Source organism: Amblyomma maculatum, chromosome 6, assembly GCF_055883805.1.
Source record: "Amblyomma maculatum isolate TAMU_Amacu chromosome 6, ASM5588380v1, whole genome shotgun sequence".
NCBI lineage: Eukaryota > Metazoa > Arthropoda > Arachnida > Ixodida > Ixodidae > Amblyomma > Amblyomma maculatum.
Genome location: NC_139349.1, coordinates 17,339,588 through 17,366,804, shown reverse-complemented (window position 1 = coordinate 17,366,804; position 27,217 = coordinate 17,339,588). Strand labels below are relative to the sequence as shown.

Genomic DNA, 27,217 nt, shown 5'->3' with positions numbered 1-27,217 from the left:
AATTTGCTATGGCGGAACACCGCCTTTGAGAATGTCTTTCGTGGTCCTTGCTTTCCAGATGGGCCGCACTTAAGCGCTTTCGTATTGCTTTACTAGCGTAAACACGCTGGAGGGTGACGTACCTCACTTGAAGGTCAACCCTCTCGTTGGCAGCGACCAGAAAAAGCAGCACGCGCAAACAAAAGCCTGAGATGATCTTGCCAATATTTGCATGCAGCCCACTAGCCGCCGGGACGTGTTTGTCTTTCAGCCGCTTGGCAAACATGACCCCCTTTGGCCGCATGATAAAGAAACAAAGCGCAAGCATGCTTTTGCGGCTCTGCACGACAAGCACAGCGAGGGAAAATGGAGGAGGCGGAAGCCTTGACGACGCGGTAGTTCAGTGTCTTTAAGTCTCGCGGCACTGTGGCCACTCTGTGTGAGCTATAGGGATCAGGAAGATATACATGACGCCCAGACGGGCCATCTGCTCTGAGATCTCCATTTGATTAACACCGCAGACGCCACCGACCGACCGCTGCTGACGGCCGATTTTACAAACGATATTGAGGTAGTTTATTTTCAGAGCTTTATTGTTCTTTTTTTAGCCTAGTAGCTGCTCTTCACGCTTCTGCATACTGGTATTGCAATACATCGATGCAAGTCAGTGCCAATTTATGCGATAGCTCATACAGCTCGTTCAGCCTAAAAGCCCACGTCGTCGTAGTAGTTTTAGTAGTTGTAGTTTTTGGCACAGCGGGTCAAAAATAATCGGCGACAGCGTAAAAGAAAAGTCGTATCATGGTAATTTGCTGTTTTACGATTGATGATGCATAGGTGTGTGGTAGACAATCAGGAGTTCATGAAATCATTGCAATCAATGTTTTAATAATTGCTGTATCAAAATAATAAAAAAATAGCAAAAAGAGGGGTTCAAAGGTGCCAAAGTGCTCACTGCTTGGAGAATTAATTAGAATATTTGAAAAAAAAAAGGAAAAAGGGGGCTCAAAGTTTCGAAATGATCAGAATGAAGAAGCAATGCTTGATGATGCTAATTAAAAAAATAGAGCGCGTAATTGAATGACTACGTAATTTAAATAATTGATAAAATGAAAAGTGGAGGTCCAAAGGCGTCAAAATGCTTCGAATGAAAAGGCGTGCTTTATGATGACCATTTAAAGTGTTTAATTGATCAACGAATGAACTCAAATAACTGAAAATCGATGAATAGTAAAAGCGTGGGTCCAAAGGTGTCACAGTGCTCCGAATGAAGAGGGAATACTTGATGATTCAGCTGAAGAACATTTATAGTGTATATTTGATTAAATAAATAAAATGAAATATTCCATTAAAAAAACACAAGTAGAAGATTCAGCGGTTTTAAAGGACTCAGAATGGAAAGCCAATGCTTTATGATGCTAATTAGGCAAATTTAGAGAGTAATTAATGCATTACGTAAAAAAAATGACTGAAAAATTACAGTTAGAAAAAGGGGGTGTCAAAATTTCTACAATGAAAAGCCAAAGTTTAATTATGCAAATAAAAATTTAGAATATATAATTGATGAAACAATTAGTTTAATGAATAAACTGAAAAATGGGTTCAGAGGTATCGGACTGCTCAAAATGGAAAGCCAGTGTGGGCTGATGTCATTGTATAAAAATAAAACAAGAAAATAAAAAATACAAAATACAAAATTCGAATTGCAAACATTGTCCGTGCTTGTGAAACGCTATCGCGCAATACCCTGAACGGTGGAGCTTAAGCGTCCTGCTAAATTTTGCTACAAACGCTAAGAAGAACGTTAAAAAGATATTGAAAGGTTTTTTGCTTAAATATATATATTTTCCTCAGTGCGGATGCACGTAGTAAACGTAAAAAAATTTGACCTTGTGAATATAACTTCATATTTACGTTTTTGTTTTCTTTTTGCCTTGACAACATAATCGCGGAAACAACAAGTATCCCTTTTCAAGAGATTTTGCATATTTAGTCATATTTCACTGTTGCTTGATTTCATAGGAATCATGATGCTGTAAAGGTTTCGAATTCAAAACTATTCCATCTGTTTGAGATGATATATATCATCTCAAACAGATGGAATTCCCGGTCGGAAAAAACTACAGAAAATTTTCTGATGTTACGACAGAATTTCTGTGCGGTTTTTGACGGGAGACCTGTTGTGACAACAGAACATCCTGTAGTAACATCAGAAATTTCTGTTGTTACAACAGAAAAGTGCAACAGAACCACAGACAACAGCAATATACTACAGAAAAACTACAGAACTACAAAAAAGTACTACAGAACTACAGAAAAATCTGATGGTTACGACAGAACTACAGGATATTTTGTCGCATTTTTGACACAGTTCTGTAGTTTTTTACGACTGGGGAGCACGAACCGTATAATAGAAGTTCACTTCCATCATCACGCAGGGCCACCCGAGCCAGTGCAGAACTGTTCGGTGCTCAACCAGACCGAGGACTCTGTGGCACTGGCGTGTTCGGAGGGCTACGATGGCGGCCTGCCGCAGAGATTCCGGCTCGAGCTGCACGACACCGCACGGCGGGTGTTACGCGCTAACGTGAGCACGACCGAGGCGCCGCCGGCATTTCTCGCTCGGGGCCTGCCCCCCGGCACGAGCTTCGTGGCCGCTGTGTACGCCTTCAACTCGCGAGGCCGCTCCCAGCCCACGGTGCTGGTGGTCAGCACCCTGCCCGCGCCCGTCAGCCTCACCCGCAAAGGTACGTGCTAACAACAGGAAGAGTGCGATCTATATTCGATTGAATGCGACAATGAGCACACGTCGATCCAATGTTTATTTATCCGTATATATAGATTGCGGTGCTATTATTGACGTTGCCCATGTTGGTTCGGCAGCGAAACACCTGGTTAGTGATAATAAAAAAGGATTGAAGACTTTCTCCTCCACGTGTTCCAAACTGATGGTGTCATTAAGGTAAAAGACTGAATGTGAAAGGCGGGGTTGCAGAGCCTCAGGATTCAGAGCCTAAGCTTTGTCTTAATGTCACCGAAAACTGCTTGCTATGGCGGCCAGTGGCAGCGATGCCCGTAATTTCATTTTTTTAAGCCTTATTTAACTCATCTAAGCTCAGGCAAAGATACCTCTTGCTCATCTTCACGTGGAAGCTATCCATACAAGGCGATATTTTTTTTTTTGTATGTACTTCAGATTTGTTCTCACAACATATATAGAAGATCCGACTTCTTTGCGAATTTTGGCTGTCAGAGAAAACAATACAAACGTTACAGTTGACATAGTGATAGGTGATGCATGTTTGCCCTAATTGTGCATTGCCTTTTGAGGAAGGTAATTGGCAGATGACTGGCAGAACGAGAACGAAAAGGCGCATGCGCCAAAACGACCTCTCGTTATGTAAGGATGAAAATACTAAAAATTTGATGCGAAGATATTATAAAAACACCGAGTCGACGCACCGATCGTAGGCCGCATAACGCTCATGTATTGTAAAAAGAAAGGCAAAACCCACAAAAATACAATTTCTCAGTGTATATCGGCATAGGAGTGACAAGTGGCGGCAAGCATAAAGCCCACTATAATATACGGTCAAACTACCAGCTTTATGTTTGCATGAATGCTACAATTTAGGACACGCCGATACGACTTTCAGCCAGTAATGCTGCCTCCCGCTTCACGGTGAGCTGGGTCATTGTTCTTCTCGGTAACTACGGCTATCGATCCGGCAAGTAGCTAGCAATGCAGGTTGGACCCAATCGTGGCTGATGGCTTGCCTTGCGGTCGAGAGAATCGTAAGGCATGAAATCGGTAGGCAGATCAGAGGTGATGGATCGGAAACCATGCACGTAAGGGGAAGCCTCTAGCCCAGGGTTCCTGCATTGCTCGCTGGTCTGCCTCAAAGGCAGCTGACCTTACTCTATAGCCTCTACCTGTCGCTGCACTCTGTGACGTTCTGTGCTTCATTTCATGCATCGGCGCATTTCACGCAAGATACTTTGAGAAACCATCGACAGTTTTCAAAATGCTTTGAGCTAGTCGTTAAAGCAGATTTGTAGTTGGCGGTGAGTGACACTACAAGCATGGCCGCTAGTCCTTCTTTCAGCGGTAGTTCGGACGCAGTTCATGACAAAAAATATGAAAACACTGCGAGGTCGAATAAAAACGTTCTAGTGATTTGTCTTGGGATATTTTGAAAATTGTAAAAAAATGCACCAGGTTCTTTTGCTCCCATTATGTACAGTTGTACGAATTTAAGGCAGCTATGAAATATTAGGTTTAGTGATATTATACAGCTAACCTTCTTAACCATTACAGTTAGGCTTTGTATTTATACAGAGGCTCAAGCGCCACTGTGATATCTATACGAGTTTTTGGACTTTCGAAAATGGCATCCTTATCACCGCCCCATGGCGAGCCATTTCAAAACTTCAAACGGGCGAAAGCACAGCAGCGCACCTACAATGCGCTCCTCCGCTCGCCCCTACCACCCAGGCGCTGCGAAAAGAGATCGCGGGGTAAGCATGCCGCTTTGCGATGCGCGCTCGGCTAGAGAAGTCCGCGGCTGCTCAGTCTCGCTTTCACCCCTATGGGGCCCCGAAATTGTTCGCGCTGAAGCACCGAACAAGAAAATGTTTTTGAAAATCTAAAATATGATTCGGATGCCATTTACGGCGAGTTTAAATTTGGCACTAAATAACAAGTATAACAGTGGTAGCTTAAATGTTATGTCTTTAATATATTTTAACCATGAATAATTTTGCGGCGGTTTTGGTTGGCATGCATTGCTCTACAGAACGCAGTAAGATACTCTCGACCGGAGACAATTCACTCGTTCTCTCGAATCTAGATATCAAGCGCCCGAAACGCCATGAAATGTCTTTGCGCGTGCAAATAAGTTGGGCGATGTAACCTTTCTGAATGCATAAACACGTCAGTGTCACGTCTCTGCAAGTGCAAGAAGTCATCTGGACACAACTGAGTTGCCCACGTTTGCAGTAACAACCACAAGAAAGGAACCACCTGAATTGTAGAGTACTATATGTGTGACGTGATTAACATGAGTCGATAGCTTTACCATTAGGTAGTGTTTAGCTGACATCGTTTTCTGTCAGCATACAAAGCTGCGTCTTCATCAAAAATAGACGGCTGGGGTGCACAGAAAAAACGTTGAGCGATATAGGAGTGCGCAATTAATGTGTTTGAGGCGGTCGGTCGCCTTACTAGAGTGGCCATGTCAATAGGCTTATCACTCAGTGCCAGTGTTATGGGACCTGGAAGCATGCTCAAGCAATTTTCTTGACCAAGTGCACATTTACCGAAACGAGGCATCAGTCTTGCTTCTCGGCTACACTAGAAAAATTTATCCCACAGCTGCATTATTGCTTTGCTGTGTTTGTATGCTTGCGAAATTTATCAATATTGGTGGCATTGAAATAGCTCCGCGGTTAAGAGTATACAACCGATTGAGAAGGAATGAATTTTGTTGATGGGTGTAATGTACCATGGGCCGTTGTCTTCGTTGGAACTTCCTCGCTTGAATAGGGATTTCTCCAGGTCAAATCTAATCAGTTGCTGGCGATTCGTTAGGGCACCCCTAATTATTGCTCACCCCGCATTTTGTAACCCCAGGGCCACTCATGTTCGTAATTGGTGCTCGCAACAGGTGCCAGTCTCGAAGCGTTTGAGATAATAGTTCCACAATACCATATCGGAGCTGGTATGTGTACATGTAGTACACCCGCATTATCGCGCAAAGGGCAGGTGCGCAGACGAGCACATACCAACATTCCTGCCTACATTACTGAAACCTGCCTGTACCTCTGCGCTGATGTCTTCTAGTGCCGGATAACTAAAGTCATTCGCGGTTAATTGCGTCAATTTTCAGAGTTTACAATTGTGGCAGAGGTTAAAACCCGGCTGTTTCTTTCAGATGCGCTCTTTGTCGTGTCACCTGCTGGGGTAGTCGACGCGTGGCCTCCACGATCAAGCGCATCTTTTCTGAGTAACTGCGCGCTGTCGGAGCTGATCGCGGATGCCACGGTCTGAAAGTTGGGCTTTTCGCGGTTCTCAACAGATAGCTCCAAGAAGCTTGAGTATGGCGTCACGAAATTTTGCTTTCTGTGCATGTCTGTATTTGGCAAAAGTCAGAGCAGACTAAGTTGGGATTGAGAAACCCCCAGAATGTCCCTTAGATTTAGTGTTTGCAAGCTTGGTTTTTTTAATACGAGAAACTATATATGCCCTTTAAAAGACATGTGTGAAACGCTCGATGTCTCAACTCGGTTGAGTGCAGTTCCATGTCGATACTCTGCACTGCTGACTGATGCACCGCACGAACGATACCGAAGATGATGTGAGCGTAAGACGTAAGCGAGGCTCTAGCGGGGCGCCTGCACGAACCAAGGAAGAAACGACATCCTTGAAACTTTCTCGCCGCTCAAAAGAGCGGTTCAGTGTAGCTTTTATTGTACTACAATTTGGTAACTATGCGGCATCTTGAATTGGGTAAATTTTGCATCTTAATATTTATATTTGCCGTCGTCCTGCCTCGTCTTTGGTCTCACTGTTCATTTTTTAAGCACTGCATGGTGGTTGAAACTTACTTTTCGCTCTCTTAATAAACTGGAACTGATGATCAGTATTCATGTGGTGCAGCCGGTCTTCATTCAGCCTTTGCCGGTTAAATATGCATTCCACGTGTCTCATAGTTTTCCGGAGTAACCCATTTAATGTAAGTTTGGCGTTTCGGTAGCTGCGTATGTACTCGCTTTATCCCTCAAGCAAGAATAGTATATAGCTGCCTGAACGTATCTCACCAGTCGACAGATGTTTTATTTCTTACGCTCATGTGTACTGTGCAAGCGTGCGTTGCTACCGCGGTACAAACGAAAACATGCCGTTTTGATCCCGCGCAGCAACGTCTCACTGCAAATGTGACACGCACGGATGCTGTGGTCACAGCAGGCGGTTGTGTTCACAGCCTTCTTGGGCGTCATCAACTATATATTTAGAGGCTGATGCCAGAAAACTCCATGTAGGTTGCCAGTAATATTGCCATAATGTTATTTGCTTATTGTAACTGAGCAAAATTAAGATGACAGCAGTGGCGTGCACTTCCATCGCGCTGCAAAATTTGACGTCTAAAATGTATCCTGCGCATCGCACCAGCTTATTCTGATAGCCATATAGGAAGACTAAATTGGTGTATTGAGTATTTTAAATATTCCCATGGTAATTTTTGATGCTCGGTGGCATGCACAACACAATGGCTGCTGTTCAAGCTAGAAGCCAAGTTCCCGAGGCTCGGGCCCTGTCGACATCCTCATTCTCACTGGCGCGCCATCTTCTCCTCCGGAAAGAACATTTGGGGGACCTCCTCTGATCATGGCCGTTGAAGATGTTCGCCGTCGGTTATGACATAGCGACCGAGTTCGGCTTCGTCATTGGCAAGGCTGAGTAACCGAAAGCTTCCGGGCCTCCAACTTCACTCGGCCGCATATTATTCCAGCGTCTGTGGGCGTGACGAGCGGCCGAAGCGAAGCCGTGTCTTTTGTTTCGCAAATGGCCGTTTCCCGTGCCAGCACAAGAGCACCCCAGGCGATCCCTTCGCACCGCTGACGAGGATACAAAAAAGGCATAGTCGGGGTCGGTTGCCGTCGTTATTCATCAGACTGCCGCTGTTTTTTCTTCCCCCATTCAGGCTGTAAAAGAAACTACGCTGGATGTACTTCCCCTCCTTTCTTTGTTCTGCCTTCGCTGTTCCTAATTGATGGGTTTTTCGAGAACTCAAAAGACGCCTTTGCTGCCGAGTTCGCGCGCACTCTTAAAACGGCGAACTGCGGGCCCCTATTAATAAGTTCTTTACTTTTTTTACGGTTTCTTGCTTCCCTTTCGTCCACTTCCTTTAAGACTTGAGGCCTGTGCAAGACGTTATATATCATAGCCATTATAAGACCACGCGATTCCTCCTGGATTCAAATCAAAGATGTTGGTGGCACATCTTCCTTCTGTACGCGCAATGTACCGTGCGTTGCCGGAGGATTGCAGAATATTAGTGAAAATATACTAATATGTTGTAGTGAAGTTCGCACTACTAAAATTGTTCGGTTGGGAATAGAGTTTAGAGGCGCAGTGTAGCACTTAAAAAGGCGAAATTGTGACCCTACCGAATTCCTTGGTTGAAGATTCCTCACTGCTATTCGTGATCAAGTTGAAAAATTTGAGAGAAACATGCAACATTTCTGACGCTGAGTAGGATTCAACGTTTACGGTTCTGAACAATAGTTCGCTACAACATGAACACTTCAATTTATGGATTAAAAAACTTGTTCCGAAACAACTCTAAAATTTAGTCACTCTGTCAAATAGTTCACCAGTCGATTAGGTGTCGACTCATCGATCAACACGTTAGTCAGCCAAATGATCTGGGAACGAGCCCATGCATACCTGAGGCGTTATTTAATAATTTGAATTCCGGGAGATTCACATTAATAAAATGAAATGCTTCCTGAGAAAAAGAAATGGTCTCTGTGCGAAACATCACGAGCGCAAAAAAAAAAAGAAAAAAAAAAACAGAAGTGGCTATTCTCGTCAGCCCGAATAGGGTTTAGCATGACATACTTTCACGGACTCTTGTCCGTGAAATCATGGGGGAGGGAGGGGACATAAATAGTGAAGTCGCGTTCCCTGAATCGGCTCGGCCGCGTCAAATAAACTGCTTGGAGAAACAGCGCAGAAACAAGAGGCGAGAACGGTAGGGCAGAAGTGCCAACAACTGCGTAATAATTTGGTGCCGGCTAGTCGGTTATTCATCATAGAAAAGGGGCAGCGCAAAATAAACTGGGACGCAACAGAAAACACAAATATGTCTCTTCTCTTGCGTACCCGTTTCGTTTGCACTGCCCCATTCCTACGATGACCAACAACTGCAGTTTATTCGAAGGAGCGCTTTACTGCGTGTTTTACTAGAGGAAAGTAAATAATTATAAGAAATAGCATGTAAAAATAGGAACGAAAATATTTGCAGGAATACTCCCTCTGCTGCAGCAGACACAGTATGATGCAAAACTCGCCTAATCATCCAGCTATCTGCCTAAAACTCGTTAATTAGCGTTTCTTATTATCGCAGTTGGGTGGCTAATATCAGTGGAGAGTTGAAGTCATATGAGGAGTTTTAGTAAAGAAGAAAAAACTCATTTTCTAAAGCTCTTCAGCGCGATGAAATCCGACGACTTTTTCCCTTACCGAACCGAAACTGAGGGCTAGAGATGCGAAGAAAGTCGGCACAGAAGCGACTTCATGTGATGACGTCAGCAATGGCAACGGCGCTCAGACATGGTTGGTTGGTTTGTTGGTTCGTGGGGTTTAACGTCCCAAAGCAACTCAGGCTATGAGAGACGCCGTAGTGGAGGACTCCGGAAATTTCTACCACCTGGGGTTCTTTAATGTGCACTGACATCGCACAGCACACGGGCGCCTTGCTTTGCGCCTCCGTCGAAAGGCTGCCGCCGAGGCCGGGATTCGATCCCGCGCCCTTGGGAACAGTAGTCGAGCGCCGTAACCACTGCACCACCCCGGGGGGGTGCTCAGACATGGCGCAACAGGTATTGCGCCATAGGAACAGAATGTACGAAGTTGGTTTGGTTGGTTTGCGGGGTTTAACGTCCCAAAGCAACTCAGGCTATGAGAGACGCCGCAGTGGAGGACTACATTCTGTTGCTTCACAACGTGATGCAAACAAAAGGCCAGTAATCGTCAACTGTGTGACTTGTTTATTACAGCGACTTAAGTGAAGGACGCATTATAGCAGAGCTGGCAGTTCGAATTTCAATTCGAAAAGCTCCTAAATGATGAGTGCGTTTAGAAAACCTGTCAGTGGTGTATAGCAAAAACTCTTCTGGGCTCAAAACGCACCCAAAATCAGAGCTGACGTTAGTAATAGCAGATATAGTGATGATATACGGCATTGCAAACATACTCAGCGAAGGTTTCATATAAATCCATTTATTGATATTAGGTATGCTGTCAGTCGTGCTGAACATTTCGAGCTCGGGGAATAGCAATGACACTGTTTCTTCTTCTAATTTATTTTGAAGCGATGACTTCACTACGCCAGCTTTTCGAGCCGTCAGCGTAGCGCAGGATTTCATCTTCAAGTGACCTTGACAGACACCACCTTTCCTTTTTTTATAAGCCAATTTGCAGCGGATAAAAAAGCTTCCCTACGCCAGGTATAACAGGAATTTGTGTGACACTAAATTTTCCCTTCTAGTGACCTTGACCTAATTAAGTGTGGGTGTCCGCGATTTCGTGGTGTCCACCAAAATGTACACTGAGCCTTCCTTTCCCCAAAAGCTAACTTAAACGGAGAGGTAGCCCCGCCGGGGTGGTGCAGTGGTAAGACGCCCGACTACTGTGCCGGAGTACCCGGCACCCGACCCCGACCTCGGCTCCTGCGTTTCGATGGAGGCGAAACGAAGAGGCGTCCGTGTGCTGTGCGATGTCAGCGCACGTTAAAGATCCCCAGGTGGTCGAAATTACGCCGTAGCCCTCCACTACGGCTCCTCTTTCTCTCTTTCCACCTTCACTCCCACCTTCCTCCCTCCCCTTACGGCGCGGTTGCGGTGTCCACAGAAAACAAGTGAGACAGTTACCGCGCCTTTCTCTTCCTATAAATAAATCAGTAAATAAATCAAACGGAGAGGTCGCCCTGTGTTGCGCGATGTCCGCGCATGTTAAAGGAGCAGAGGTGGCCAAATTACTCCGTAGCCTTCCACTAAAAGTATAAGGCTCCTTTTTTTCCCCAAACTTAATTTCAATAACATATGAAAAAAAAAAAAAAAACGGGGATTGAAAAGCGGCTGTTAAAAAGGCTATCGCTGCAACGCTCATGAAGGGTGGCTGATTCATGACCTGATGTGGCTGGACAGATGGGTCACCGCCGCTTGCGACGGGGACTGGCCTGCCACTGATTTTTATCTGTTGTAGACTGTCATTGCACCCGCCACCGCTTCGGTGGTGGTGGACGATGGCTGTTGTCGCGGCGCGCGTCTTCTTTCCCTCTTTTTTTTTCTATCTTGTCTATTTTTTCTTCTGTACGCACGAGGCAGCGAAGGTAGCTCAGCTACAGAGCCAGTAGCAGGACCACGCATTTTCTTTTCTTTCTTCCTACAGCCACAACAATAACAACACAGCTTTCGCTCTATCCCGAGGTTGAAGCCATGCTTAAACCCGCACAATTTTTTTAATTGTATCCTGTGGAGAACACAACTTCTTAGCTTCGTGTTTGAAATGTTCGAAGAAGCAGTTAACGGGCAATAATATCCAGCTTTCATTAATTCTAATGGAACAGATTCATTGCGTGGCTTGTGGTGAACGCGTATCGATACAAAAGCGTAGCACTCCTCCATTCCCAAGAAAAACGCTTTCACTCCAGGGAAGCACTTCAACGAATTCTCTTGTCGATGTCTTTCTTATTTTTTTTTTTTTTCTCTAGCGAGAGAAGCCCTCCTTAAATGTCAGAGTCAAGCGACGTCTCACTTTACCAAGGACGAATTTCACAGATACAACTTTCATGTGGTTCTTCAGTGCAACGTCTGCACTCTTTTCTTTTAAAGAAGAAGTCAGGGTTAAGTGCGCATCGCACGAAACCTGATAGATGTGCTGCTCGCCCAGAAACTTTTTTTTTTCTCCTTGTAAACGTAAGTTCAGTTTGGAGTACGCCGGCTCATCGGCATCTTCCAGGGAGTATCGTTGAGCTGCCGACTATTTTGAGTGTTTTCAGGTTAGCTGACAAAACAGAACACACAAGACCATTAGGTGCATATCTACAACGCCGTGTTTATAAACGCAGGCAGGAACACTTCCATTTAGGTGATCTGACGCGACCGGTTACTTGCTGATTTTATCTGAGTTTTAGTCTCGTCTAATCCCATGTTGACGTCTGTCACTTTTTACGTTACCTTTGAGAGGCAGCTTCCGTTCGATCATTTACTTACGCCTCAGAGCTTCGAATACTTCGTCGGCACTCAGCCATCGAACTCCGAGAAACTCCTGCCGTCTTCGGCGTTGATCTAAAGCCCCGACAGGGAGCTAGCACGAAAGCGCCGATAAAGTAAAAAACATAGCTACGTTTGCGATGAGTGAAGAGCTCCGAGAGCTGTTCCGTCTTCATGCTCAGGGCCGGCAAAAAGAAGTTAAAGAAAAACACCTGATGGAGTCGTATACAAGAGCTTCTTGAGCAAGAACTTTCGCACTTGAGCTGCTTTTCAAGAACAGTCTCTCAGAGCTTTAGGGCTTGTGTAACCGTGTGACACACCGAAAAGGGGGCACCACTGAACAGCACGCAAGATAAATTTGTGTTAGCCCGTTTTATTGTTTCTGACATCTCGTAAGTTTAGTGAGTGCGTAGTCTTTAACGCGCCAGTTTCATTTTGAAGGCCAGCTACGATATGCACTGTTTTTCTAGAACTGTTCAGTTTATACATAAGAAAAGCCTATAAATGGGCGGATGATGTTAAGATCGTTCCAGAGGTCAAGCGAGTGCAGGTAATGCAGGATTGGGTTAATTGGAGGAATATTGGAGAGGCCTTCGTTTTGAAGATTTATTGTCCAGATAATCATGATGACGATTATGATACATGACTTTTGCGCATGCATCGAAAATGTAACACTCAAATAGACCTTAAAACCTTTTCCCTTTTCCGCTTTTTCTTATCACATCTGCATTTGCTGCCCCACCGAGTGGGGTCTTGATCATCCAACTTTCTCCGGGGCTAAAGGCCTCAGAAACACGTAATTTTCACGTAGAACAAGCATCTTGTGCATTTTCTTCTTTTTAAATTTTTATTTATTATATATGCAGGAGTGCGTATACTTTTGCAGTACGAGAGATCCGAACCAGCGCCACAGTCTCAAGCGCTTGCCCTGCTGTAACAGCTTCCCTCGCTAACTCACTCACTCGCTCGCTGAGTCGCTTTGAGAGAAGCCCGCTCTCAGAGGGAACGGTGCTTGATCATGGGGTCTTATCAAATCCGCCTCCAATAAATGCTATTTTTATGTCCCGATATATTATCGACTTAGAGATACTGCAGTTAATTCGCAAACTCTCAGCAGGCTGTTGATAACACTCAATTCAGTGCAGCCTCTGTGGTTGCGAAATATTAAATCAATCCTGACGGTCGCAAAAAAAAAAAAAAAAAAAAAAAAAAGGAAAGAGAGAACAAAAAGAGAGAGATGGACAAATGCAGACGTTTAACGTGACTAAGCCTAATATAACAAGCGAAAGCACTACTTGGGCGTAGTTAACCTTGGTAGATGATAAACGTGGATGACGTTGTTGCTGTCTTTTCGCCCGCTCTTGTTCACGCCACTTGGTGCGGCGTACCGTTGCCTCAGAAAACTACCAAGAAGGACCTGGCTCGCTATCCATATCAAAGCAGTCTGAGCTCATCCCTGCTCCTTACTCAAGTTTACACGGTTAAACCTCGTGACACGTACGTCACTGCTGCCATCGTGCGCATTCTTAACGTAAGCGAACACAAATACAGGTAACTTTACTACAGGTGAGGTCACAGAAATCGCCGATCAATTAGCACCCTAGAACGCCACCTCCCAGGTACTAATTGCAGGGGGCCAACTTATGAGCAGGACCGAGATATATGTTCCTCAAGATACCAGGTGCGACATAGATGCAAACGCTCGCTTAACCACACCGTACGAACGTGTCTGCCTGGCCTACTGGTTGTGTGCCTATGCATTCAAGGATCCTGGAAGGCTGGGTTCTGATCTCAGTGGTGAAGCCCGATTTCAAAACGCCTGGCGATTCATCCATGATATCTGGCTTTACGAGGTCAAAAGAAAAGATGAGCCGATCAGACCTTGAACTAAAAAGAGCCGTGGGCATCGGAACACAAGGGACATTTGCTGGATTTGTTGTTTGCAAGTCAGAGAGCATGCAGGATGTGGCGAAGCACTTCTAATATTGTGCATGCAAGCTATAACCTACGTGAAAGCAACAATTTTCTAAATATTCGAGAAAATTAGTACGCACAACTTATGTGAGACCGTCCCAAGAAACTAAGACTTCGCAAAATAAAAAAGTCCTTTAGGCCACTTCATTCGTGGATGCGGCGCAACGTTCTGCTAATGAAATCGATAACATAAAAGAACATTATTTAAATAAGATTTGTATTTAAATGCAGCTTTAGCCACCACACGATTCAAAGGGATTCTAAAATAAGTAGAAAATTGGCAAAAAAAAATAAAAAAAGTCGTGCCCCGAAAAATGGTCGGCAGCACTTAGCGCCTAATGAAATGCGAACATCCCCCTCACGTTCCGTTCTTAATCGCGCGCTTTTCAATACAACTGTATAATCTGCAGCTGCTACGTAGAATGCTGCTTTAACCTCTTGCGTCCTATTGTTGCGTTTTTTTTCTTTGCAGAGGGCACATGGCATCTCAACTTCAGCCCTCTTCTTGCGGCGCTGATCGCCGTTGTCGGAGGCCTCGCAGTGATTGCCATCGCCATAGTGATCGTCATGAAGTTCAGAAGTCGCCCGGACAATGACAAAGGTGAGCAGGTTATTTACCGTCCTCAACAGCGACGCGTTCTGGACTTTCCTTGGCAGTTCATTCTGTTGAAGTAGTTCTTTTCACCCATTTCTAAGGCTTCTTATTACAGTGAGAGGGCAGTAAAGTACTTTCTTTTCTTTTTTCGCACTCAATGAAGGTAGCTAAAACCGATTATCAATGCACGTGTTCTTATATCTGAGAATGACAGTAGCAGTTTAGAGTAATTGTAAGCCATGGAGGAAGGAAACAACTTAAGGAGAGGCACTTGCTATTCCCAATGCATTGGAGAAAGTGTGGCGGAAGTGACGTCAAAATTAGGGTTAGCCAAGTTGGGCCATTAGCAACGGCGACGCTGTTGCTATGAAAACTCGTGCCACTAGCAACAGCGTTGCTAAGGGCCCCAGGTCCATGAGCGTCGCGAAGAAAGCGTAAAGGAGGAGGAGAGACGTTGCAGCGTCCGGTCGCGGTGCGGCCGCGCCGGCTTCAAAAAAATGACATCAGGGCCTCTCCTAAGTTTTCCTTCCTCCATGTTGTAAGCCATAACAGTGACTTTTCACTGCTGTTATATATTTTAAAATTACATCAAACAAGTCGAAATGATTTTATCACTACGAAGGCGACCAGTAGGACAATGAGTACAATCTCGCAATCTACTCTGCAGACTCTCTACATCGAGACGTACTCGTTAATTCTGATTTTTAGAGCAGGAAGTAGTTTCGGGCTTGGATGTGTGTGTGGGCCAAAACATCAGCGACAGAGGCTACCATTTCGGGATGAATTGCGTTGTATTTAAAAATCATCAAGCAAAAATTATTCGTTCATTTCAAACAAGTTGGTCGGCCCTGCCTCAGAGTCTCAGTAATCAGGGCGCTCGACTGCTTAGCTGGTTGGCCCGGGTTTAATTTCAGACGCGGTTCCCGCCCGTTTGTTCAGGCGAAACGCAGACGGCCGTGTACTGTTCATTGCCAGTGCACAATAAGGAACCCCATACAGCCGAAACAATGCGGACACCTCCAATACGGCATCTCTCACAGCCAGAGTCGTGTTGGAATGTTAAGCTTCATCAACATAAATTTTGATGTGTGCCACAGCAAGTGTTATTGAGCATAGAATGTCACTGGCTGAAATTTGAATGCGTTCTTCTTAACTTAAAGGGACACTAAAGACACCCAAATATGCTATCGAAATCTATTAAACGGCATTTGGTGACACTGTCGCCACATATCCGGCAGCAAAAAATCGAATTATTGCTGAGGTATTGGGATAAGAAGTCGAGTTTTTTTTTTCCCCCGCCGGTCGAATTCAAACTGTTTTCTCTTACTACGTAGTAGGGTAGGATGACGCACACTATGTCGTAAGAGCAGACTTCGTGATTGCTGGCGCGCGGGGAGCGGAGAATACTTCGCAGGTGCGTGTAGAGCATGGTGCCGAGTCATAATCTTCATTCGATACGCACTTAGGGTACGCGCATCTGCTGTTCCGAGCTCGTATTTCAAGCGCCGCAGGTCCAAACTGTAAAAAATATCCAACATGAGGTGCAGATTGTGTTTGTTGATGGGCTGCGTATGACCTAGGAGACACAGGAGGGCGCCGCAGTAAACGTCTGTTAAACTGAAATGAGAAATAACTTAAGTTCGTTGAAATGAAAGGCTTTTGCGTAGCGTTCAATGGAGCTTAGGTCGGGGCTTGAGAAATTTCGCACGAATGAATATATTTCGTTTGAACGACGTTCGTTCAAGTGGTATTCTACTGCATAAGTGCGACAAAAACTATCTGACTTAAGGCAACAAAGAATTTATCTCACAGCATTGCATGTCCCATGCTTATATTTCACAAGTTAAACTTTAACGATAGGGCATTCCAGGGAGTGCTTGCAAAGAAACCTACATAGCCCGTTTCGTGCAGCGGCCATGCATAGCGTAGCTTCCAAGCTCTTCTCTCCGCATTTTCTGAACATGTATCGCATAAAATGTTTGTTATAAGTGAAACATGGTGTTTACATTCATCGTATTATCAACTCTTGTATCAATTGTTTGCTTTATGAAAACTGTTTAATATAATTTTGTCTGCTGGGTTTCTACGAGAAAAGTTTCTGCCCTGCTGGAATGAAGCTCGTGAAGCCATATATTGCTGTTCTCATATTTGTTAAAAGCTAGACTAATGTTCGATTTCGTTTCTTTTTTATTTCAGCCGGGCAGAAAAGAATGAAAAAGGATGACAAGTAAGTTGTAGCAGGCTTGTTCAATTATTACAGCGCAGACCTTTCTAGAACATGTACCGCTGACGCCACGCTAGAGCTTTGTTAACTTCATAACGCCGTCTCACCAATTCTTTTTTCTGGAGTGATGACGCTAAATTCCTGTTCTCGTCATACGGGCTCCTTATTCTGAGCTATAATAATCGGTTTGGTTCCAAAAGTTGTCTGACTGCAAATTGCCCTTGCATGTCTTGTTCTTTTGTCCTCGCAGATCGCATATGCCCCTCCAGAAAGACACGGATGACACAAACGATATGTTTCATGATGAAGAAAAATGCCCGGATATTATCCCAGGTGCGCTCCTTTGCCAAGAGCGAAATTCGCCATTTCTTGAAGCGAGCTCCGCAGACTTCCTAAAATGCGTGGAATATTGCTTAACGCAGGGTGCTTTGAACTGATTGCAGATGTTCGCATGGGGGACACAATCGCAGGGCCGGTGCTAGAAAGCAGCTTTGGAGGAACGACCAAATCCTGGGAGACCCAACATTTCGGCCCCATCAGCCGAGTCGCTTTCCACAAGAACTCGGTGAGTGACGCAAAACTATTGCGTGCAGGCCGCAGGGCGCTCAAGTAGGCAAATGGAGAGCGGCGAAAAAATATCGGCACGAGAGACACCAAGCATACGAAATCCTGAAGACTGCAACGCACAGCTACGTCGAACTCCTCCGCAAGGCAGGAGTTAGAGCTGTGTTGGAAGGGAGGCACTCTGATGGGCTAGTTGGTATATGAAGCGAACGAGTAAAACTGCGCGAAAGACGGGACTGAACACGCAGGCACGAACAGGAACACATAGGCGTAAACGCATTTAAGACATCTATGCGGGCCGCAAGAATTTACTCTATAGGAAAATTTGCTGGTTGTAATATAATGAGGTGCGAATATTTTTCTTTTGCGCGATCGAATACGTGTGTACATATAAAAACCATACGCATAAAACATAAAAACTCGAAGAAAACCATTCTTTTTTTTTTTTTTTTTTTTTTGGAACGCTTTAACTGCGCTTCCACTCCACCGGTCAAGCATATATCTAGCTCATTTGATGCTTCTAAGCGTCGTGTTTGGAGGCGTGTGCGTTTTGTGGTCCGCAGCTGGAAAGCTCGTTGGTTTTGACATTAACTCATTTCTACACTACTAATAGCAGGAGTAGGACATCAAAAGTTTTAATTTCTATGCAAGGAAAAGCCAATATTTAATTGCGGCATAGTTTCGAGCCTGGAGAGCAGTATTATGTCTGTGAAAACTTTACAAACACTTTACAGGCCCATAAACGTTACGCAGAATTCCCCTTGAACATAATTTAGTGAGACCTTGATATCACAAACGCATAGCACAGCTCCGTGTTTCAAACAACAAATTAAGCAAGCTTAAATGGTCACACATCTATATATGAAGATAGATACATATATATATGGTAAACAATCATCTTTTGTCGCCTTATTTCGCGACTAGGTGTATTTGAATTGATTTCACTTTAAACTGGTCTCTGTGTGACTACGGCCAGTCCGTGTTTATGAAAAACGTAGGACAGCGGAAAAAGTTCATATAGCCGCTATATGACAAGAGGAGAAATAAAACACGAAGCGAGTAACTACAGTTGTGCGTGGCGCTGTCCGTTATGATATGAGCCGTTACTCAAGACGAGACAGTGCAATGTTAGAGAAAGGAAGGTAATGTGAATCGGAGCTACCGCGGCTCAGGCCAGTATCCCAAATTCAGAAAAACATTAAATGCTTAGTTCTCGCCTAAATACGAAATGTTATCTTAAGGGACAGAGGAAAACATTCAGAGACATCATGAGCTGTAGTCAGTTTCAGGGGTCCCACTGAGGGCAAAATAAAACTGACCTGTATATCGATAAGGCACGGCGTTGTAATCACAAAGATGCCCCTTCTTTTGAAAACAGCCCTACAGAAAAACAAAGTACCGAATATTAGCCTTTCCACCACCGCCTGATTGCGGAAGTGAAATGGTGAAATGTGTGCGTCAACGCCAAAATTTTAACGTGAATCATAGATGCAAGACGAAGCTGCATAGCCATTCGGTTCTAAGCAGCATGTTAAAACCAGTAAGTTTTGGTTAGGGCGTAACGCCTTTCAGTTGATGGGCGGACAATTTTCGGAGTGAAAGCTCCATATCTCGCATAAAAAGCTCAAGGTCATGTCGTTCCGCACCAGCGACATAAAAAGCATAAGCTTCACCACGTGATCGCCCGCTCGGCAGGTGCACCTATATCCACAAGGCTCACTGCTGACTTGCCGCTGCGCACTCGCTTCTCTCACCGTAGTTGCGCCTAAAAACGGGACCCCCCATTCGCCTGATATAAATCCGGCCACTGATCGGCGCTTAGCAGAGCAATGGATGAAACGGTTGCACGTGCTAGACTTTGAACTGGAAATCAAGTACGCCAGGCCGATTTTGACACCATTGCTAATGTGGCGCACCGTTTAAATTTAGAACATATTTAAAACATCGGTTATAAAAAGGCGGTGTGACCTATACCTAATTAAGTGTAGATGTCCACACCAAAAAGAGATAAATTCTGCGCCTTTCATTCCCCAAAAAACGTAAAAAAATAGGTGTACAAAAATCGCGAAGTAAAATGCGGTGTTACAGCAGAGGCTATCGCGTCTACTCCCAAGGCGAAGCTTCTGCATCCATCCCATTTATTGAAGCCGTCAAACTATGTACAACCTTGTTAAACTACGCACAGCCATAAACACAGCTTCTCCTCGTATCACAAGGTATAAACCATGCTTAAACCCCCAAAAGCGTTAATCTATTCTTGTTGACGATTAGTGCGTCTTTCGCTTTCGAACAGCGTCTGCATATCCAGAAAACACCAAAAGAAAAACTTTTGCTGAAAAGAATAACTGGATAGAGGTTTCTTCATTGTCACTTTAAGGACAGGCTCTTTTCGTATCCACGCTGCTCAATGGTGGTCTCATATGCCGTTCTGTATTTTTTTTTTCTTTTTGCGCAGGACTGGAGCTCTCCCCGAGCTGTCCGGGACAATGACACCATCCTACTTACACCATTGCAGGAGTACTCAGCTTACTCAGAAAGCAGCAAAGATTTTGATAAGGCATTATGCGAGCAAGCAGCAGGACAGCTAACGGTGAGCAGTAGCGGCAGCTTGCTCCTATAACATGCCACATTTCAGCCGCATGAATAATGTTTTTGTTTTCATGTAAAGAGCAAAATAATTTACACATCAAAAATTATCATGGTTTTATGTGACTCCTGCATATACAAGTGATGCGTGCCGTATAGTTGTCAATCACCATGCGTCCTCTCAACTTCTTTCGTTGAGGTCTGGTTCCATTGAACGCTCTTGCTTTCCGAAAGAGGTCACTATGCTGACGCAGGAAGATGGAAAGAAGTGTTACCGTATAATTATTCGACAAGCGACGCATGCCGATAGCTGCGCCGCTTGCCGATAATTCCTCGAAACGTACGAGAACCGAGTCTGCTGCGTCTCCAAGAAGGTGTCTAAGCTTTCGTAACGATTTCCTTTTGAATAAGTATGTCGTGTGAACTCCTAATTAGTGGCAAATTTAGTTTTAAACAGGCTCTCAGGGGTGTAAATAAATACTTTCTGTGCAGAGGACGGCTCATAAAAGCAATTGTCTCAAGATTAAGGCAGAACTAGAACATTAACTGTAGCTAGATGTATACTTGAGCTACTCGGTCTCGTAACACTGAGAAAAGCCTCACTTCCGCTGCCTTGGCTGCATAACCAACGAAAGCTGTCCCCGTGTATGTTTGACCGCAGACGCGCGGTTAACGAAATACGCGCGTAGCTCTGATTTTGCTTATATGTCACAAAATCTGCGTGTGAGCCGCCAGGGCGGCAGGCAGCCTTCTTCACACCGCGCGATTGATTCGTCAATAACGGGGATACAAAGACGCTGTTCACGCCGGAGCCGCTATCTGGCGGCAGCGAAGGACGTAAGCACGGGGAGTCAAACTAAAGGTTTTCTGCAAAGCTCATTTAGATTAAGTGAAGTGGCATGTTTGGCGAATTGGTTGGGTATTATGCAGAAAAAGCGCCAGAAGCACTGGACATGAAAGAGAAACACACATTGCGCTGAACTGACAACTCCTATCAGTTGTCATTTCAGGACAATGTGTTTCTGTCTTTCTATCTACCCGTGTTTCTAGCGCTATTTAAGCATAATCATTTAGATTCTTCTTCATGTTGTCTCAATTCAGCTCGGCTCTGTGTTCGTCTTTCTGCTTAGAGCAGTATTCTGGCGCCAACATCACCCGCGCCGCACTAACAGCGTAACATGTTGTATTTCTTGGTTAACAACTTGGTTTCACCATCGTGTTTTACCTGCCTTGCGTTCGGTTCCGCTGAACCAGAAGACTGCGATCGGGGAGGGGTACGAAGCCCTCGGAAATTCCCAGTGTTTCTCGAAGTAAAACGCGAAGCCAAATGGGCTATTCCTGAACCGGTACCGGGACATCCGAGCAGCACCCTGTTAATTTATTCGGCAGCTCATTGTTCTCGGAATGATGTTACCTTTGGTGCCTTTTCTTTGGGATTTCAGAGTATTGTATTATGGGATCATTTAATCTGAAGCGCTTCCTATCTCGTTTACGCGCGCACATGCCTAAAGTTGTTCCCGCGTTTGGCGCGTGCACTCGCAGGCACTTTCAAAACGCTGGCTTCCAAATTGTTCATTGTTCTAGAGTTTACAATGAGCAATAACTCCAGCTACTTAAAAGGCGATCCCATCTTTGTTTTATTTTGTCACATTCGATATTATGCCGTTGCGTGATGTAGTGCGAGGAGTTCGGATAGATAGAGCGTGGTGAGCATAACAGTGGGTCACTAAAGGTTAGCACTCTACTACATGTGTGCATAAGTGTACAACCATGGCCAAATACATTAATGCTGTATAATGTGCATTTATAGTCTCTACCCCGCTTGTTTACATAGCGACTTTCTACCTGCTTCATGATATCGCTATCCTATTATTATGCCTCATCTCTGTCTAATACATGATTGAGCCTTGAGCAAGACACGTACGGGAGGTGGCACCCTTTTCTTCACTTCTCGCTTTTGCTACACTGCTATATTCACTGCCGCTATATGCACAGCGCCAAACTTTCATTGTCAGCACTCTCGCAATCTTGTCTCATTTGGTTTAAAGACAATTCGCTGTATTGCAGAGATAGACATGTCACAACGGAAGCGCTCAGATTTATCCCAAGATGATCTTTTCTTTTTTTTTTTTTTTTTTTTTTTTTTTTGCAGCGCTGCGAGTAATGTCGAAATGACTTTGGCTCCGAAGTGTTTTGGGGACGGGCTCTTTCTGCAGCAGTAAACAGCTCACTGATTCATGCTCGTTTCATGCAGAGTTTCAAGCCGCTAGCCAACGGCAACTGATTCCAGAGGGCAAACAGCACTCCCTGCCTTCACGAACCAGCGGGTGCGGCTGACGCCTCCGCCGCAGTTTCAAGAAAGCACCCCCCAGCGCCATGCGGCCGTTCAGGACGAGCGCCCTGGCGTTGCCGGCATGCCCCGCGTAGTCGCTTAAACCGCTTCTTCGTGTGTGTCCCCGTGAACCAAGGAGAGTGAGTGGTTGGTTACTGCCACTTGTTTGCGGAGAAGTGCTCCCCAATGACTACACGTGCGTTGGAGATTTAGCTGGACGGACGGCAACCAGCGTGGCTGGACTGCGCGGTGTTCCCCTGTATATAGATATTTTTCGTTGGGTTCTCCCATTCTCACGAAACACGAAGAAAAAAAAAAAAGCGCGAACAGCCGTCGGAAGGGTGTCTTCAGTTGTTACAGCTATGTCATCTCAGGATTGCGCGGCATGAAAGCATGAGCAGCATCTGGCATCTAAGGCTCCATGCTTCGCTTCTGTGGGGGCAAGATTCACATTGTGCCAGGGAAATGCCGCTGAGGGACAGATTGAAAAATGCATACAGTGGTAAAAGACGGCTAGATCTTGTAAAGATAATCTGTGTCAAGAACATGTTAGACATGCTTCAGTATCTGCGATGTTTCAACTCTGCGGTAAAGTTTCTTATCTCCGCAGCCCTCCCTCATGTCGAAGCTGCATGTTGAGCATTCTTGTAGCGTGTTATGTAAACAAACAAATTTATTCTCAGATCAAGACAATGACGACGCAGTAGCAACATTTGAAAAGCGTGCGGTCAAAAAGGCAAAATACAGTCGAAATTTACTGTGCTAACGTGTACGCCGTCTGTTGCACACGGTCACGAAAAATAAATTGTTCGAAAAGGAGCGAAACTACAATCGTCGAAGTAATGCTAATCAAGCGAGAAAATATTGCTTTTCAGTATCTAGACACTCCACCATGCATGATAAATCTTCTAATATAACCATGAAACGGTAGTACTTACAATGGCTGCCTTGTGAGCTAGATTATTCTTGGTTTCAAGTAAAACCCAGGATTTGATTCTTCCTTAAGGCTTTTTTGCAAGCGTCGCTAATTGCTCCTTCTTTTGTGATACGAACTAAAATAACCAATGGGCCCAGCATCAAATGATGTGCTGTTGAAGTATTCGGTACCCTTTCCTGTACTGGAGAGGTAAGTGGCATCTAGTCTCTTGGTCTCGCGAACCGGCCCATCGAAGACTGCACCAGCTATTCCTTCCGTACCTTGTCCTAGTGCAGCGCATAGAAGTTGGGAGTGCAAGACACCCTTCCGACCGTGTCATTCACAGCATCTGTACATAGGACATTGATGTGCCGCCGTTGTTCACATCTGCGTAAGGCGGCACAATATGCGCGTATTTGTGTGCGAGTGTGTGCGTTCGCCACTCCTCCAACAACAAGATAGCGAGCCTTAGAAGCTGCTTTGAGCCAGGAGACTCGCTGGCAAGAAGCAAGATCGAACGGGTGCAGAAAGTGACGTCATCGGTTCTGAAGATTTGGCTGTGAAGCTTCAGCGCTTGGACAATGGCTGCAAGACCTTCCGCTTGCGTCACTGTTGTGAGCGACGTTACATCAGGTGGCTTGGAATTTTTTCGTCTGGGTTGTACTAAAGAAATGCCATCGAGACTGAAATGGACGGACATCTGGACAAATGTCAAATTCCTGTGGATTCATTCCTTCTTCCTTCTTTTTTTGTTTTATAATAAACTTCGCTCTATGCCACACTAAATGGGCACTACTACTTGCTGCAGCTACGCAGTAGCCGATTCATATAAAATTGGAGCACTGCGATAAGACCGTCACATCTTATAGAAGCAATAAAATCAATATCGTTAGTCTTAATCCATGGCCGTGCCTCTATGGGCTGCCATGGGAAGACATAAAACCAAAGCAGACAATATGAGACACCAGTTTTTAGAGGTTTTATGCTTACATCAAGACAGCTGCACTGTAAACAAATATTGCCATATAAAGTAGGAGAAAAGAAGGGTAATGTCCCCTAGCGCACTCGTTTCAGAGTTTGCTGTCCTTGCACCCTGGGACAGACGTTCTTGATAAAAATGCGGTACACTTACGGCTGGCAACGGAAACAGGCATTCTGGTCACCACGACCGACTTTCTCGCAGTCACCAATGTTTTACCAAAGGTTTTCATCTTCTCTAAGCTGCTAACCTCAGGAACTTTTGATGCCATACATAAAAGTTTCTTCATATTGTTTATTTCATACAACTACTACTCTCTGATATTCGGGCATGGCCAAGAGCACATATCGTGGATGCTTAATTATTGAAATGCACCCCTGTAGGTGGGCAGCATTCTTTGTCTGTAAAATACAGTTCGCTAAAGGACTGCTTCCTCCCGTTTTACTACACCAGGCTTAGACTGCACGAACTTCCTTTAGATTTATGTTGACAAGCGCACTTTGTCGAAGCCGTGCCGAGGTAAGCCAGGCGTGGCACGTGCAACTTCGGCGGATGCTTTAGTCTCTTTGGTTAGGGATAGAAGCAGGGTGCATGAACATGAACAGTGTAACAACATCGTCGGAGAGTTCTCTTCGTATCACTTGCTTTCCTTTCAGCAGATTACGATGGCGTTATGTACCAGGGCAACTTTTCTAAGAAATCTACGGCCTGAGCCAGCCAACTTGAAGCTTTGCCATCACATGAAATGCTCCACGCTTTGGACCCTTCCGGAACACCCTCCTCCCCTTCCCGAATATGGACCTTTACTTAGGCGTGTGTATCGGTCACTGCATTGCGTACGCTGCAAACAGCGCGATCACAGCACTGTTAGTTAGCCGTGGAACAGCGTCCATGTAGCGTCCGCCACATTCAATGTGCCCAATGACGCTATCTATTGACATGAAGTCAAAGCACATGCGCTCTGGGTTGGAAAGAAAGTTATCTGTAATTAGTAATGAAAACACTAGTCGCATTATCAACTTTTTTTATTACAAAGGGAAAAACTACATAAACTGAAGTAAATGAAAGAGCCGACAACTAGGAATACATGTTCTACTGTTTCCAGTTTGTCACATAAAAAGCTGTCAGTGCTCCAGGGAAATAATACTTTAGCCTCTTGCCAGATGTTAACTGGTAGTGTGTTTGTATGTGGCCTGAAAAAAAAAAAACGATTTGGCTGACGGAAGAATCGGCATTTCTTAGACGCTTTTGAGAAAATCCTGTACCGGGCAACCACAGTGTGGAGAGCGATACAATGGTACATGGAGCATGATGAACACAAAATCTCTATAATAGTTGTTTCTTTGTAACATTGGACAAGTACTGCTGCAAAAAAAAAAAAAAAAAAAGAACATTGACCAGCCCGCACGACAAGACTATTTCACGCAGGCGCGTGGTAACACCACTAAAGAGACTTTGAACGGAAGAAACGAGGAATGCTTAAAGGGCACCATCCAGTCTTACTTTCATGACTGTTTCCTGAAAGATGCCATTCTCATACTTAAAAAAAAAAAAAAAAACGAAACAAAACGAGACACAATTTGCCGCAGAAACAGGTGAACAATGCCAAGACCACCCTTCTTAACAGGAAAAAATTAATTCGCTCGATTGGACCGCTTCCACGTCGAATCCATATGCAAATAACAAGAATGTTGTGCATTTTTTTAATGATCACCTGCGAGCACACAACACACTCATGACGTACCACTTTTTTGGTAGCGCCTTTAACAAGTCCTTTTCATTCCGCAAACTTTTGGCATTCAAAGACTGGCATGAAGTTTCGCAAAGTGTTTGACGCTTTAAGTAAATAAGTAAATAGGTTTACAAAATAGGGAATGCGCAGTATCAGTCACACTTTTTTCCGTGGACGCCTGAGCCGCGCAACAAGGGAAGTGAGGAAGGTGGGAGTGAAAGTGAAAAGAAAGAAAAAGGAGTAACAGAGGGCTTTGGAGCAACATCGACCACATTTTGATCAATTTTAACATCGCACAGCACACGGACGCCTCTCCATTTCGCGTCCATCGATACGCAGCCGCCAGAGCTCGGGTTCGAACCTGGGTACTCTTTTGTTGCTTTCATTTTTGTGCAAAGCAAGGCGCACTATCTGTTTCACTTTTTCGGTGTGGAACTTCCACATACAATGAACGGCACACAAACGGAGGTACATATGACCTTGTTTCGAATCCCAGTCGCAACGTAACCTCCAACTTGGCTAGAAGATGGATGCATAATGGAAGCGGAATGGTATGTCACCACTCTAATTGCTGTCCAAATATCAGTGGCGTCGCAATATTTATATTAAATCAGGTGCATATTTTTTGCGACACGATTTTCTCAAAGCTAGGGTGGTGGTGATGGGGGTGAAAACATTTACTCAAGGAGGATATATAAAGGGAGGTATAGTTGGCGCGTGTGTTCCAGCCTTACAAATGCAAGGTGGAGTCCTTAAACAGGGGCCCATTGGCGGTTACCGCCGCCCGCGTAGGCCGCGTTAAGGCCCTTTGGGTATGTAGATAGCGGCATCAGAGCAGCTAGGGTCGCCTCCCAGTCCTCCCGGGAGGATTAGAGATGGAGGGAAGGGATGGCTTTGTTGGCAGGTCCATACCATGTGGTGTCAGCCACCTGTCCACAGTACTGGCCCTGCTCAGTGAAGTGGGGGTCGATGTGTGTAAGCACTGCCGGGCACAGCATCATGTCGGTTAAGAGGCGCAGGAGCAGCGCATCGTTCGCTTTTCCCAGTCCTTTGCAGGGATTGGGGTAGCTGCGATGTGCGAGTCTTCATAAAATGTTGCTGTGTCTTGAACGTGTAGGCTGGACTAGAATTGGGGCCGTGGGCTGAATTGAATCTCGAAGAAACTGCCTGGAGATAGAGCGCGAGGGCGGTTGCATCAGCTGTCTCGTTTGCTGCAAGAACGTGGTGGCCAGGAGCTGAGGCGGGATAACGGACCACGGGTTCTGTTCCCCGACTGCAATTATGATATATTATAAAGGCTAAGCAGTTGTTCCACCCTTGGTCGACATTCCGACAA

The 27,217-nt window shown here is 45.0% G+C and overlaps 1 protein-coding gene across 3 annotated transcripts in view; it reads left to right on the top strand.

Annotated features, from left to right (window-relative positions):
• LOC146185173 (neural cell adhesion molecule 2-like) overlaps window positions 1–23,976 on the top strand; it is a 484,255-nt gene extending 460,279 nt beyond the window's left edge. For all 3 annotated transcript variants that reach the window (XM_084606154.1, XM_084606156.1, XM_084606155.1), the window contains 7 exons: window positions 2,418–2,726; window positions 14,426–14,554; window positions 16,745–16,775; window positions 17,023–17,105; window positions 17,216–17,337; window positions 19,792–19,926; window positions 22,177–23,976. In XM_084606154.1, the coding sequence (XP_084462280.1) occupies window positions 2,418–2,726; window positions 14,426–14,554; window positions 16,745–16,775; window positions 17,023–17,105; window positions 17,216–17,337; window positions 19,792–19,926; window positions 22,177–22,206 (839 nt within the window). In that variant the 3' untranslated portion in view covers window positions 22,207–23,976. The remainder of the gene's footprint in view (window positions 1–2,417; window positions 2,727–14,425; window positions 14,555–16,744; window positions 16,776–17,022; window positions 17,106–17,215; window positions 17,338–19,791; window positions 19,927–22,176) is intronic.
• Window positions 23,977–27,217: the final 3,241 nt, after the last annotated feature.